This window comes from Jaculus jaculus, chromosome 14 (assembly GCF_020740685.1).
Source record: "Jaculus jaculus isolate mJacJac1 chromosome 14, mJacJac1.mat.Y.cur, whole genome shotgun sequence".
NCBI lineage: Eukaryota > Metazoa > Chordata > Mammalia > Rodentia > Dipodidae > Jaculus > Jaculus jaculus.
The window spans coordinates 82682117-82696301 of record NC_059115.1 but is presented as its reverse complement, the minus strand read 5'-3'; the positions used below and the strand labels follow the sequence as shown (position 1 = coordinate 82696301).

The 14185-nt window shown below is 43.3% G+C and overlaps 1 protein-coding gene across 1 annotated transcript in view; it reads left to right on the top strand.

Moving 5' to 3' along the window:
- Cmya5 (cardiomyopathy associated 5) overlaps window positions 1-14185 on the top strand; it is a 106700-nt gene that overhangs the window by 84678 nt on the left and 7837 nt on the right. The window contains exon 10 of the mRNA XM_045133397.1: window positions 13357-13490. Coding sequence (XP_044989332.1) covers window positions 13357-13490 — 134 coding nt within the window. The remainder of the gene's footprint in view (window positions 1-13356; window positions 13491-14185) is intronic.

Here is a 14185-nt window from a genome sequence, read left to right as displayed (position 1 = left end):
TGAGAGTTTAAGACCACCCTGAGACTACATAGTAAATTCCAGGCCAGCCTAGGCTAGAGTGAAACCCTACCATGAAAAGCCAACCCCCCCCCAAGAAAAACACAAACAGAAAACAAAAACAAAAAAAAAAACCAACAAAAATCCTTGTTCCTCATTTGGTTCCTTGCACAACAGCCAATGGTTAAAATTATTTTGTCTCTTAGAAAGAGTAGCAAGTCAAGAGTTGTCTGATCTCAGTCATTTATTGGCTCCAGGTTTTCATCAATGCCTGGCATGTCATGGCCACTCCTTGGGTATGTGTTCCCTTAATGGTAAATAAACATCAAATACATAATACCAAAAAGAACAGTCAGGTAAATTTTGAAGGTAATCTCAAAGTAATAAATTGTGCTACCCAAGGAGAGTTAGTTCATTTTAGTGTTTGTATGCTCAGTCGGGAGACAGGATGGGTCTAGTTTGAGGGCAGAAAGCCTTCCTGTGGATGACATCTAGAGAAGAGCATTTAAAATCCTGTTTGCCTATTGGTTATGTAACACTTATATAAATTGTAAGTTCATAAATCAGAGCCAACAATTAATTCAGAGGTCACTGAGGAGGAGTAAAGAAGATCAAAGATTAGTTATTTTTGATGTTTTCATTTTGATGGCACCTAAACCGCAGACAGGGTGGTGATGGGGAGGGCACTGGTGTAGATGTGCACTAACAGCTTGTTCCATGAATGAGGGAACACGCAGGGTTAGCTTGTCTCCTTTCTCCCTTGCCCATCTCAAGCCATCTAACTGGGTGGAATTTCTGGCAAAAGAGAGAAGGAGCAAGAATTAAATGAGTTCCCATTTTCCTCCTCCTCTCAATCCCTGAAAAAAGATAGCCTTAAAATCTGTGGACTGCTGTAAGAAGAGAAGTTGAAATGGAAAAAAGTGAGAACAGGATGAGTAATGTCACACACGCACATGCGTGCTCACACACATACACACATGCACGGATGCACACACATATAAACACACACACACACTCTCTTTCTCTATCTCTGTCTCTCCCTCTCTTTCTCTTCACATACACACACACACACACACACTCACACTCATGGAAGGAGGGCACCCCTAAATTGTTGAATCTAATTTCGTCTGCCCGAATGAAGGCCCATACATCTTCTATCCCGCATTCATTCACCCAGTGTGATGGCCCTTAGATGTTTTAATTTAAGAGCAAAGATGCTGGTTGAACTCTCCAGTGGGTGTTTGAAAGGAATGAGCCTACTGGGCCTTGAAGTTCCATGGCAATGTCTGAAATAGCTCAGCAATGGAGTCTCTTCCATAATCTTTATGAAAATCTGCGTAATTTTTTTGCACGTGGGCACTGAAGCTTGGTCCCAGCAGTCAGCCCCTGTTGGGACTGGGGGTGGGCGGGAGTGGCAATCCTTGGCTTGTGTGGGGGTGGCTGAGGGAAGTCCTGGTCACCCTTTCCCTGTTTTTCTTTGAATGCTCTCCTCAGGTTGGGTGGGCTCAAAACAGTTTCAGCATTTTTCCACCGCTCTGCTGTTTCCTCAGCTGTTCTGTCTCTCCTGTGTGGAGAGAAGTCAGCAGAAGTGTGGGTGGAGGAGGGAAAACTGAGAGAAATATAGTACAGGGATTAGCTGTGTGGGCTGTGCAGAGAAGCTGTGCATTGAATGACAAATCTGTGAGACTCAATACTCCACAAAATAGTTGGGGGTTAGCTTCCTGTCCCTGTCCCTGGCTGAGGCTGTGGTGTTGGGAGATCCTGTTTAGGCTTCAGGGAGAGCATTCTCAGGGGAGGTCCTCAGGGTGCTGAGCCTGCGAATGCACCCTCATTCTGCATCTGCGTGTGGGGCCAACCTTAAAGCAGGAGCAGTGAGGAGCAATGCTGTAAGTCTTCAGTTGGTGTTCTAGCCATGGAAACCTGCTGCTTTGTCTGTATAATCAGGACAAATAGGTTTCCGGTTCCTGATGCACTCAATGCCTGAGCAGTCTGAAGGAATCTCAACATTTCTTTATTTTTAAAAAACGTTCCAAGTTTTTCAGTGGCTAGAGGATGACTGACCAGCAGTCACCTGGCAAGAATGTGGACCACCTGTGAGTAAAGGAAGCCTCTCCCTGCTGTAGATAGGCTTGCTTCGCAGGGAGACAGGAGGACCATTGCTGAAACTGAGCTCAAGTTTGTGAGCGTTTTTGAGGCCAGCAGACTAGGTAGGTGGACCAGTGGAAAAAGTGCTTGCTATACAAATAGGAGGACCTGAGTTCAGATCCCCAGCACCCACACAATGACTGGAGGTGGTGGCCCATATCTGTAATCCCAGCACTGAGCAGCAGAGAGAATGTTCTTAAGACTTGCTGGTTAGCTAGTTGGGCTGAGTCTTTGAGCTCCAGGTTTAGTGAAACCCCATGTCCAAAAGTAAGGTGACACTGAGGACGATGATACTGACATCCACCTCTGGTCTTCACATGCCCTCCCCCCCACAATACATGCACACGCACACATGTGCACACGTGTGCTTGCACACACACACACCACCAGCAGCAGCAACAAAGAAAAATAAAAAAGAGAAGCTACTGCCATGTTTATGTGCCTGCTACTGTTTTCCTAACCCAAGATGCACTGGCCCTCTACTGGGAGCCTCTGGGAGAGTGAGTGAGGTGAAGATAATTCCTCCCCAGCACTCTTCACAGTCAGCATTTTCTAAATCACATCTAAATGAATCTCACTCAACTGGTCATTTGAAACTCCATACACCTCCCAGTTGTACATAGAAAACCACATGGAAATGCAGCGTGCTCTCTGTTAGGTGAGATGGGCTTCCCAAAAGGAAGTCACCAAAGACAACAGGAGGGCGACAGAGATAGAAAGAAGTGGCTCATCCACATTACTCAAAGAATTGCCCAACCATTAACAATGCCCCAGGTCTAGATTTACTGTCCCCCTATCTCTCATCAGGCCACTTCTGGTCTCACCCTATGGCCAATGTAAAGAACAAAGAAATTCCTTCCCCCAACTGAAGAGCCTCTAAAACCCACTATCTATAACCCCAAGCTGACTGTTCTGCTCTTGAGAGTCAGTCCTGGCAGCTCGTGTCTCCTCCCCCCAATAAAAACTTCCATCTTTGCCTCAGAGTGGTCTCCGCGGTCTTGGTCACTCCTGATCCTTACACTCTCCATTATGCTCTGCCACTTTCCAAAAAGTATTCACAATGAAAGATCCAGACAGGATAGGGCCACTAGAACAGTCCTGTGTGTGAGAGTTTGGTTGATAATGCCAGGGTGAAGGGACTTACCAGAAAGCTCAGACCAAGAACAGAAAGAACCCAAGTGGAACATAAAATTCAAGTCAAAACTTCCTGGCAGCTAAAGTGAAAGCTGGAGAGGGGGAGAGAGCAAGGGAGAGGAAGAAAGAGATTACATAACTCATCTCTTAAAAAGGAAGCACAACATTTCACTAAGAGAGACAATTATATTTCATGACATTCAGCTCTAAGATGAATTTTTCATGTAGATCTTTACATAAGGACTCTTAAACAAGATAATAGTGATTGTCTTTAAGAGCAGTTTTGTAAAAGATGCAACAACATTCCCTATGTAACCTTTTTTATTTTAAAATATTTTCTTTTATTATTTATTTGCAAGGGGGTGAGGGAGGAAGGAGGGAAAGAGGGAGGGAAGAAGGGAAAGTAGACATACCAGAGGCTCCTGTCAGTGCAAACAAACGCCAGATGCATGTGCCACGTTGTGAATCTGGCTTGATGCAGGTACTGGAATCAAACTTGGGTCAGCAGGCCTTGCAAGCAAGGGCCTTTAACCACTGAGTGATCTTCCCAGCCTGTGACCATTTTTTAATCAGGATTTGAAATCACAAGCTAAGTCATAGTTCTACTCCTGCAGGCTTATATAGGTTCCAAAGAATTGTCCACAAATGTGGCCAGAGAGTGGAAACGTGGTGCTTGGAGAATCCCGACAAGTGGGTATTATAAGGCTCCTGGGATTCTCTGCCTGAAATATAAATTCAATTATTCAGGCTTTGGAGGGTAACTGTAGAGATAACCAAGGGAAATTCTTCTGGAATCTTTGGTTCACATTTATTTTTGTGAGATTCTAACCATAGGAAAACCCAAGCCCCATAGTTATCAGCTTCCAGTGCCCGATATGCTGTTTTTCTACACTGTTATGAAATAATGATTATGTTTAGTGTTGCAGTCGGGTTTGCATTGCTGGCAGAAATCACCCAGCCAAAAGCAGTTTGTGGGGAAAAAAAGGTTTATTTTGGCTTACAGGCTCAAGGGGGATGCTCCATGATGGCAGGGGAAAACGATAGCATGAGTAGAGGGTGGACATCACCCTCTGGCCAACATCAGGTGGACAATAGCAACAGGAGAGTGTGCCAAACACTGGCAAGGGGAAACTGGCTATAATACCCCAACAATACACTGCTTCTAGGAGGTGATAATTCCCAAATCTCCATCAGCTGGGAACCTAGCATTCAGAACAACTGTTTATGGGGGACACCTGAACCGAGCCACCACATTTAGTTAATACTGAGTCTTATAATATTATTTATCAAGAGCAAGAGTTCTTTTCAAAATTTTCTATTTGCCAAGTTTTTAAAAGATGAAAATTTGATTTTTTTAAATTAAAAATGATTTCTATATTTATAGTTCGTTAAGGTTTTATAAATGACTTCAAAGAACCATTGGCTAGTTTGTCTTATATTTTTAGGCAATGTCTCGCTCTGTAGCTCAGATTGGTCTCAAACTCACAGCAGCCTTTGGCCTCCCAAGATGGGGGAGCAGATAAGAGCTCCCGGCTTCTTGTTCCTGTATTTAATGCTGCCTTTGTCCACATGCACTTTCCCTTGTTTTCTTCTTCCTTCCACACCCTGTCCTCTTATGACCGTGTCTCCCCAACTTCCCTTCTCATTAAATCAGCGGGAGTGCTTGTCAGGAGCCCAGATGTGCAGGTCCCTTGCAGAACACCCAGTGCGGAACTTCATGTGGTGACACATGCCTGACCTTAGCACCCAGGAGGCTGCGGCAGGGGGATCATGAGTTGGAGGCCAGCTTTAGCTACGTAGTGAGTTCAAGTCCAGCCTGCACGACAGAGTGAGACCATGTGTAAGTGAATTACAAATTGGAGCAGCTGTTCGGATGTCCAGGCAGGTGGGGGAAATGCTACTGAACGCGCTGCTTCCACAGGGCCCAGTACATGTACCCGTTCACAGAAAACGGTATTGATTGACTGAGTAGATGGCTGTAGGTGCTGCCAACATGAATGCCAGTAGGAGCCACCTGTGTTTTTCAACAACAGTTCAGACTTAGCCATCTGTTGTGCACTGCGGTGACGACGCCATCGTAGCTGCTTGCAGCCGTCACGGCGCAGGCTTCCTTCACGCTGCTTGTACACAGGCGGCCCCTCCCTGTGGGGAAGGCAGGTTTCCTCCCAGGTGTTAAGATGTGACCATGCCGAGAATAGACCATTGGCAGCCACAGGCTACCTTACACAAGCTCCTTTCATTCTGCTCCAGCCGTTGAATTATTCAAATTCCCAAAGAAGCTGCTTTACAATGTTCAAATGAGTGTACACTTTTGAGTTGTTGTAAGCACTTTTGAGTTGTTGACAAGTCCTTGCACATATGATTTCACACAAAGACATTTTTCGGGTGATTGTCTCAAAGTACAAAGACTGGTAAAAGCATGTGTGCCTTTTGAATTTTGATAGTTATGCCCAGTCTTCATAGGGGAAAGAGCTGTTTGTACTCTGCCTAGCAGTGAATGAAAACTTGGTTCTTTGCAACCTTGCTTGTACATGGTGATTTTATTTTTATTTATTTATTAGAATCAGAGAGAGAGAGAAGAGAAGAGAGTGAGAATGGGCATGCCAGGGCCTCCAGCCACTGCACACAAACTCCAGACATATGTGCCACCATGTGCATCTGTTTTATGTGGGACCTGGAGAATCAAACCTGGGTCCTTAGGCTTTGTAGGCATTCATGAACCTTAACCATTAAGCCATCTCTCCAGCCCGGTGATTCAGCTTTTGATCTTTGCCAACTTGATGGGTAGAAATGGAATAGTATACTTTAAGTATTCATTTCTGTTGTTGGGTTAATGCCTTTTCATATGGTTCAGAGTCATGCCTTTCCTTTTCCCCTTTTAAATTATTTATTTGCAAGGAGAAAGGGGGGGGTAGGGAGGGAAAGAGAGAGAGAATGGGTGCACCAGGGCCTCTAGCCACTGCCAAAGAACTCCAGATGCATGCATCCCTTTGTGCATCTGACTTATGTGGGTAGTAGGGAATTGAACCTAGGTCCTTTGGCTTTGCAGGCAAGCGCCTTAACTGCTAAGCCTTCTCTTTAGCCCAAGCCCTTATTTTTCTATACCCTGTTTATTTCTTTTACAATCCCCCCTCCCAGTAGACTGTGGCATTTTTTTTCTTGTTGATTTTAGTTTTTTTTTTATAAAGAAAGTTATCATTTGTGTAAGATATGAATTGTAAGTCTTTTTTGATGTATTTGCTATGCAGTATTTTAAAATGTTAAGTTAGGTGCATTTATCAATGTCTTTAGAAAGTAGTTTTTAGTTTTTTGTATATGTTAAAATGTCTTCTGTGTATGCATATATACATATGGTGTATGTATGTATCTTTCCATTTTATGAATTTTATTTTTAAAGCTGGATGTTGTATCATTTGGAATTTATTTCAGTAAGAGGTATGATGGCTTGGAACTCACTCTGTAGATCAGACTGACCTTGATCTTGCTGTGTTCCTTCTGCCTCTGCCTCCTGAGTGCTGGGACTATAGACGTGCACCACACTCAGCTCTGTGGTTTTTAAAATATGACTATCCATGTCTCAATAAAGAAACTTGTCATTTCTTCCATGCTTCCGTTTCTGCACTCAGGAACCTCTGGCCTATTCCTGACCTTGTAATCTCTTCACCTTTCCAGCTCTTTCTGCTTGAGCACCACACTGTTTTAATTAACATAGCTTTATAATTTGGACTCCCTGCATCTTAAGTAATCTGTTCACAATGCCTTTTATTTGCTAGTTTCTGTTTTATGCTCAGCGTGTATAGCTTCTTCATCAGCTGGCCACAGAGAACCTGTTACATTTGGAGAGCACATTAAAGTGATAAATTACCTTAGGGAAAATTGAAATCTTTGTGATGCATTTTCTTATAGAAGAACTGACATGGCTCTTTCTTGTAAAGGCCTTTTTTTAAAAAAAAAATATTCATTTACGTGTAAGGTGAGAGAGAGAGAGAGACTGATAGAGAGGGAGAGAGAAACAGAGAAAGAGAGAGTAGGCACACTAGGGCCTCTTGTTCCTGCAAACGAACTCCAGACACGCACGTTACCTTGTGCATCTGGCTTTCTGTGGGTATGGAGGAATCAAACCTGGGCCTGCACGATTTACAAGAAAGTGCTTTTAACCACTGAGCCATCTCCCCAGCCTCAGAGCTTTTAAAGTTATTTTTATTTATTTATTTCAGAGAGAGAGAGAGAGAGAGAGAGAGAGAATGAACATGAGTACACCCCGATCTCCTGCCACTACAAGTGAACTCCAGACTCATGCACCACTTTGTGCATCTGACTTTACTTGACACTGGAGATTCAAACCCTGGCCATCAGGCTTTGCAAATTAGGTCCTTCAACTGTTTAGTCATTCCTCCAGCCTAGTCCTGTTTATATGTTTTCCTTCTAAAAAAATATTTTGCATATAAATGGTGGACAATTTTATGTTTGTCACTGTTCTCCATGAGCTCTTTCATTTTATCTTCTGTCTAGCTGTTAATTGTATATGAAGGCTTGGTGGGTTTTTTTAATTCTATTTTTTTGTGGTTGTGGTGGTGGTGCTAGGGATGGAGTCAGGCCTCAAGCATGCTAAGCCAGGGCCACACCGGTGACTGACATTCTGAGAACTTGATTTTTTATATTAGTTTCATATCTATCCATCTTACTGAATCCTCTTATTATGTAAGAGTTTTCAGCTGATTTTCTAGATAAACAGTCATATCACGTGCAAATGGCAATAATTTTCCCTCCTACCTCCCTGTTTCTTTTTTAACCTCATGTCTCTCTGCTACTTAATGAGAATGCTTTTAGTAATTCTCTCCATGAGCATGTTGTCCCTGCTGACTTCTTACTTCCTACAGGCTCCTTCTCAGTTCCTACTTGCTCTGTTATCCCTGGCTAGTTGTTTCCAAATCCCTAGTCACTCCCAGGAAGAACTAAAGGTTGAAAAGATTCGGGCTAGGAGCATCTTCCTTTCTTTTTTAAATATTTTATATTATTTATTTGCAAGCAGAGAGAGAGACAGATAGAGAGAGGAACAAGAAAGAGACAGAGAGAATGGGCGCACCAGGATCTCTAGCCACTGCAAAGGAACTCCAGATGCTTGTGCCACTTTCTGCATCTGGCTTTACGTGGGTCCTGAGGAGCCAAACTTGGGACATTAGGTTTTGCAGGCAGAGTCCTTAACTGCTGAGCCATCTCTCTAGCCCATAGAAATAGCTTTCTTATGTTGAGCAGCCATCAGCTTCTGCTGGCTTCCACTCATATGTCCTCTGACACAACAAAGAAGGAGACCAGTGTCCTGTAGAGACCTGTGGTCCTTCTGAGGAGACAGTGGGTCTCTTCTAAGTCATTCCTATGCTTTAAAAATGTCCTTTGTCCTACGGCTGGCAAGAGAGTGAGTCAGAGTCCTGCTGATGCTTCCTAGGCACAGCTAGATAAGCTCTTCCTGCACTCCACCAGCCACCCAGTCAGCCATCTGCCAGTGTGTCGGGGCTTCAAGGTGCTGCTCTTCCTCGCCTCTCTGGGGTGTCCTCACATAAAGCCATCTCTTCCCATTCATAGGGAGGCACTCACACTTAAGACCCCAAGTAACACCATGTGAATGATGTGCACTGTGTTTTTCAGTCTTACTGTTGGCTCTAGACTGCTAACCATAATCCCATGATTGCATTCTCCACCTTTTGAGCATTAGCCCGCCGAGTGCTGAGATTCCAGGTATGTGCCACCATGCTTGGCCAACAACCTTTCCTAACTAAGAAGCAACCACACTTGTGCTTTCATCTGCTAATGCGTCACTTACCTCAGTCTGGGTGTTCTGTGTGAACCTAAATTGTTCTGTAAACTAGGTCAGGCTCATGATCAGTCACATGGGTTCAGTTGCAGCTATGACAAGCTTTTGCTTTTGAGGTAAGAAAGTTGTAATGGAGGAAAGGAGTCCCTCCTCAGATTGCAAACTCCAGAAATTTTTGTTTTCATTTGGCTAAAAACAGGTACAGTTGATATGCAAGCTTTGGTGACATCTAAGTAGAGTCAGACAGGGTCAGTTGACATGACTGGGCATCATTTGAGTCTGAGCTATGTCTTTTTATTTTTTTTTATTTTTAATTTTTTTTGGTTTGTTGAGGTATGGTCTCACTCTAGCCCAGGCTGGCCTGGAATTCTCTATGTAGTCTTAGGCTGGCCTCAAACTCACAGATGTCTTCCTATCTCTGCCTCCCAAGTGCTGGGATTAAAGGCATGAGCCACCACACCCTGAGCAATGTCTTGATGCTTGAGCATAAGGTGGCCATTTGTGGGGCTGGGGAGACAGTCCCTCAGCTCTGCAAGCATGAGGACTGAGTTCAGATCCCCAGCACCCATATAAGGAGCTGGGTGTGGTGGCGGACTTCTGTGATCCCAGGGCTGGGGCGGTGAAGATAAGAGGTTCCTTGAGGCTCGCAGTCTGGCTGACTTGGTGAGCCCTGGGTTCAGTGAGGGACCCTGTGTCCAAATACAAGGTGGAGAGTGATTGAGGAAGACATCCATCCTCAACCTATGGCTTCCATATGCACAAGCACACATGTACAGGCACACCTACATACGTATGCACTAGCACACATATACACATGTGCACTGCACACACATATACATGCCACAAAAGATGGCACTTTGTGGACAATAGAATACCACCACATTTCATATTACTTCTGTTTTTCATACTTGGCACTTTTATCTTACAGACTCAGTGAAGGCGTTGCATGGGTCCATTTAAGCTGTACAGCCTGCTTCACGTGCTGAGACCAGTATCTGATCCTATATTTAAAAAAAATCTTTTAAATTTATCTGCAAGGAGAGAGAGAGAGAGAGAGAGAGAGAGAGAGAGAGAGAGAGAGAATAGACACACCAGGGCATCTAGCTGCTGCAAACAAACTCCAGATATACAGACCTCTTTGTGCATCTGGTTTTACATGGGGAATCAAACTCAGGTCATTAGACTTTGCAGGCAAGCACCTTAACTACTGAGCCATCTCTACAGCCCCTGATCCTATATTTTGATTTCAGTGCCATGTTGTCCTTTATCCTTCACCTGAGTAAGGAAGCAGCCTGGAATTAATTATATATGGAAGCTTCTCCTTGATAGACTTCTAAGAGCAAGTGTCTGAAGAACCACATCCTATTAAATGGGGCCAATGTATTATGTCTAGTCTCTAGAGCTAAAATTTCCTCATCTACCCTTGTCACTCCCCCCTCAACCTTCCTGGTGACAGAGCCTGGAACATGATAAGAGATCAATAAATATTTATTTAATGAGTCAATGAAGTGTGAAATTCAGTTCATGCTGCATGTGCTTACTGAGACAAGAATTTTATTACTAATTATAATTAGTGTTTATTTAAAACATTTCTTTACTTGTCAACTTAAATAAGATAAGCAAGACATCTACCCAGGAATAACATTCTAGATATTAGATGGGAATTACATCCTTAGTCATAGAACATGGTGTTTCACTAATTAATGACAGCAGAGCTGTTTGTCAGTGGTCATGTGGCTCAATTTTACCCCTCCATCCTCAGCACATCTAAATATAGTGCTCCCGAAATAACAACCTATATCATCTGAGGATTCTGCACTGACCTTTCCCGGGCACCTGCTAAACAGCAGAAATGCAGGGCCAGCACGCGCCCCTCCTCCACCCTGCTGAGGAACTATGTTTTTAGTGCACTCAGATAAGGGGTAGGGGCAAATCTGTTATTATTTTATTGTTTGTTTGGTTGGTTAGGTAGGGTCTCACTAGGACCTATGTTTTTAGTGTACTCAGATAAGGGGTAGGGGCAAATCTGTTATTATTTTATTGCTTGTGTGTTTGGTTAGGTAGGGTCTCACTCTAGCCTCAGCTAGCCTAGAATTCTGTCATCCCAGCTTGGCCACAAACTCATAGATCTTCCTACTGCAGCCTTCTGAACACTAAGATGAAAGCCGTGCACCCCCACACCAGCTGCAAATTTGTTATTATGCATAGATTTTGTTTTTTTGATTTTAGGAAATTCTAGGTGCCACATGACTATCTTTAAGGTACTCAGGAACAGGTAGCAGGAGGATAATTAAGTCTGGGCCAGCCTGGGCTATGTAGTGAGTGTGAGGTCAGCCCAAGCTACATAGAGAGACTTTGCTTCACAGAGTACAACTCCCAGCCCTGGAAAACAAAACAAAACAAAATAACTACATTAATCTGTTTTCGTGAGTCAGTGAGTTTTCTGATTCAGCCATTGAGAGTTACAATGCATGTAGGAATATCCTGAGAAAGGGAAAGACTCTCGTCCTAAGCTATTGTAGTACATTCGTGAACAACAAGTAAGCTATGAAGACCCCTCCCGAGAACAAGCAGGAAGGTCCATGTGATTGTTTTCAGTGACCTCTGTCCAGCACACATCTTCCCAAAGCAGGGCACAGCTTCTCAGGCGGGCACAGCTTCTCAGGCAGCCACAGGAACAATGGCAACCTCTCCACGCCTCTGAAAACCGAAGTTGCAGGAAAGACGCCTGGGTATTTGTATCCATGCTGTAGTCTAGGCCATGATATGAAGCAGAGCAAAGAGAATGAGAAAAGAGGGCTGGAGGGATGGCTTAGCAGTTAAGGTGCTTGCCTGCAAAGCCAGAGGACCCAGGTTTGATTCCCCAGGGCCCACATAAGCCAGATACACAAGGTGGCACATGTGTCTGGAGTTGTTTGCAGTGGCTGGGTGCCCTGGCTTGCCCATTCTCTCTCTCCCTCTTTCTTGCAAATAAATTACATATTCATATAAATATATATATATATATGTACATATATATATATATATATATATATATGCACAGGTCCAGACAGCTCCATCTTCAAACCCAGCAAGCCCACCTGTGTTTAAATGGTTGGGATATTGCACACTTGTCAAGCAGTGCCCATTAGACACCACCACCAGCACTTTCCTTTCCATATAAATGGGTGCATTAGCATAGTAATGTTGAGGACTTTTGGAGAGGGGTAATCCAATCCTCTTAACAGGATTAATGTGGCTTGAAAGAGCTGCCATTTTTATTAACTTTGGTGGCGTTGGCATGGTGATCAGGTTCAACATCATGGCTCACCTGAAGGTTTTGACAACTTGGGTCTATTAATGAGATGACTCAAGTTTCTAGTACTGAAAATAGATTGGACATCAACTTAATCCCAAAGTGTCCCCTCATCTGTTGTAGCCCACAGAGCAAAGGGAATAAGAGAGAGTTTATTCTGAACCCAGTATGAGTAACCAGGGCCCAGAAGCACAGATGTAGATTATGTCAAATACCATATTCCAATGTGGCAGTGGTCTTATGAAGTTTTTATAGTAACAGAACAATGAAAGTCACAAAATACATTGGTGGGACATAAGGTAGGCAGGTTACAGCAAAGTAGTGAATGCTCTGGCACGGGCCTCAGATGCTGTCTAATGGCTTTTTTAGCCTTTGGATTGGTGGAAGCTAGGGGTGTATTTGTCCATCCAAAACAGATTCAACCTGTAGTCATAAGTATGTTAGCACAGAGACAGAGGTGGGCAATAAATGGCTATTAAGAGGGCTAACGAGAGCCCAAAAGAACTTAACTCCAAACCTGTAATGTCCTAGCTGTCCATAATCACAGAAGTTCTGATCAGTCAGCCTTGTAGAATCGTTAATACAGGAGTGACATTGTTTCCTGGGAAATCCAGTTCAAATATCCAAATCTACTAAAGAAAATAACGTGTTCTTTGCATTCTTTAAACACAAGATTACTACTGTTGTTTCTTCTTTTTCTTTTCTGAAAGAAAATTTAAAAATAAAAAGGTGTCTGGCTCTGTCCTAAAGAGAATTCTGGAAAGGACATGCTGGACAAAAGCTGACATTAGAAATGACTAGATAAAGTAGTCACGTGGATAATGGCCATTTTTCAGAATCTGTCTTGCTAAATAAAATGGGAAGAAAACAAGTTATTTGTTCTGAATAAAAGATGTTTGTTCCCTACAAAATTGAAATATGAGTCATTTGGCACATGGCATTATATTTAAAATTATTTTCCCTTTGTATTTAGATCTTTCTCTGGAATTAAAGGACTTCAGCTGAAAGTTAACCTTCAACCCAATGACAATTACTTTTTCTACGTGAGAGCCATCAACACATTTGGGACGAGTGAACAGAGCGAAGCTGCCCTCATCTCCACCAGAGGTAGAGCTCCTCTGTCCAGAACACGCCGTTTCACTCCTTGTCTTTTACTGCCCAGAGCCCTTTTAGGGGACAACTTCCTAAAGGGCCCTCCTGCCATTAGAGCTTGGTTTTTATCATACAGCCCCAAGATCAAGATGTTTCTTTTCTTTTTCTTGTTCAGAGGCTCTCAAACTTTCCTGCCATTAGCCATCAGTCAGGGTGCTTAAAAATACAGATGCTCTGGCCTCACCCCAGAGCAGTGGGCTTAATTGGTTTGCAGGCAGGCTTGAACATTTGTGGTTTGAGAAATCTTCCCTACTGACTTGTGTTTCACTAACAAGGCACTGTAATTTGTAGAGGTGTGTGTGTGTGTCTGATAAAGATAGTCCAATTCTATGATTCTGCGAACAAGTTTCCAGTATTGCTTTTCTGATAATTCTATCCTGTGCTAATTAATATTTGTTTTATGAGGGAATAAGTGAATGAGAGAATGAAAAAATAATACAAGGAACTGATAAAACTGTTCAATAGCATTTTTGGGAAATCACCCAGATGACACCAGCACAAAGTGTTTGCTCTTTGCAATTATCATGGGAGGCAGCGGACTAGGAGGGTGGTCGTTATGCTTCCTTATCCTAGATCCAGAGACGCATTAAGTCATTTGCCCAGCCTGTAAGGGCCAGCTGACTTGTGTGACAAGATGTGAGGGCTTCTGT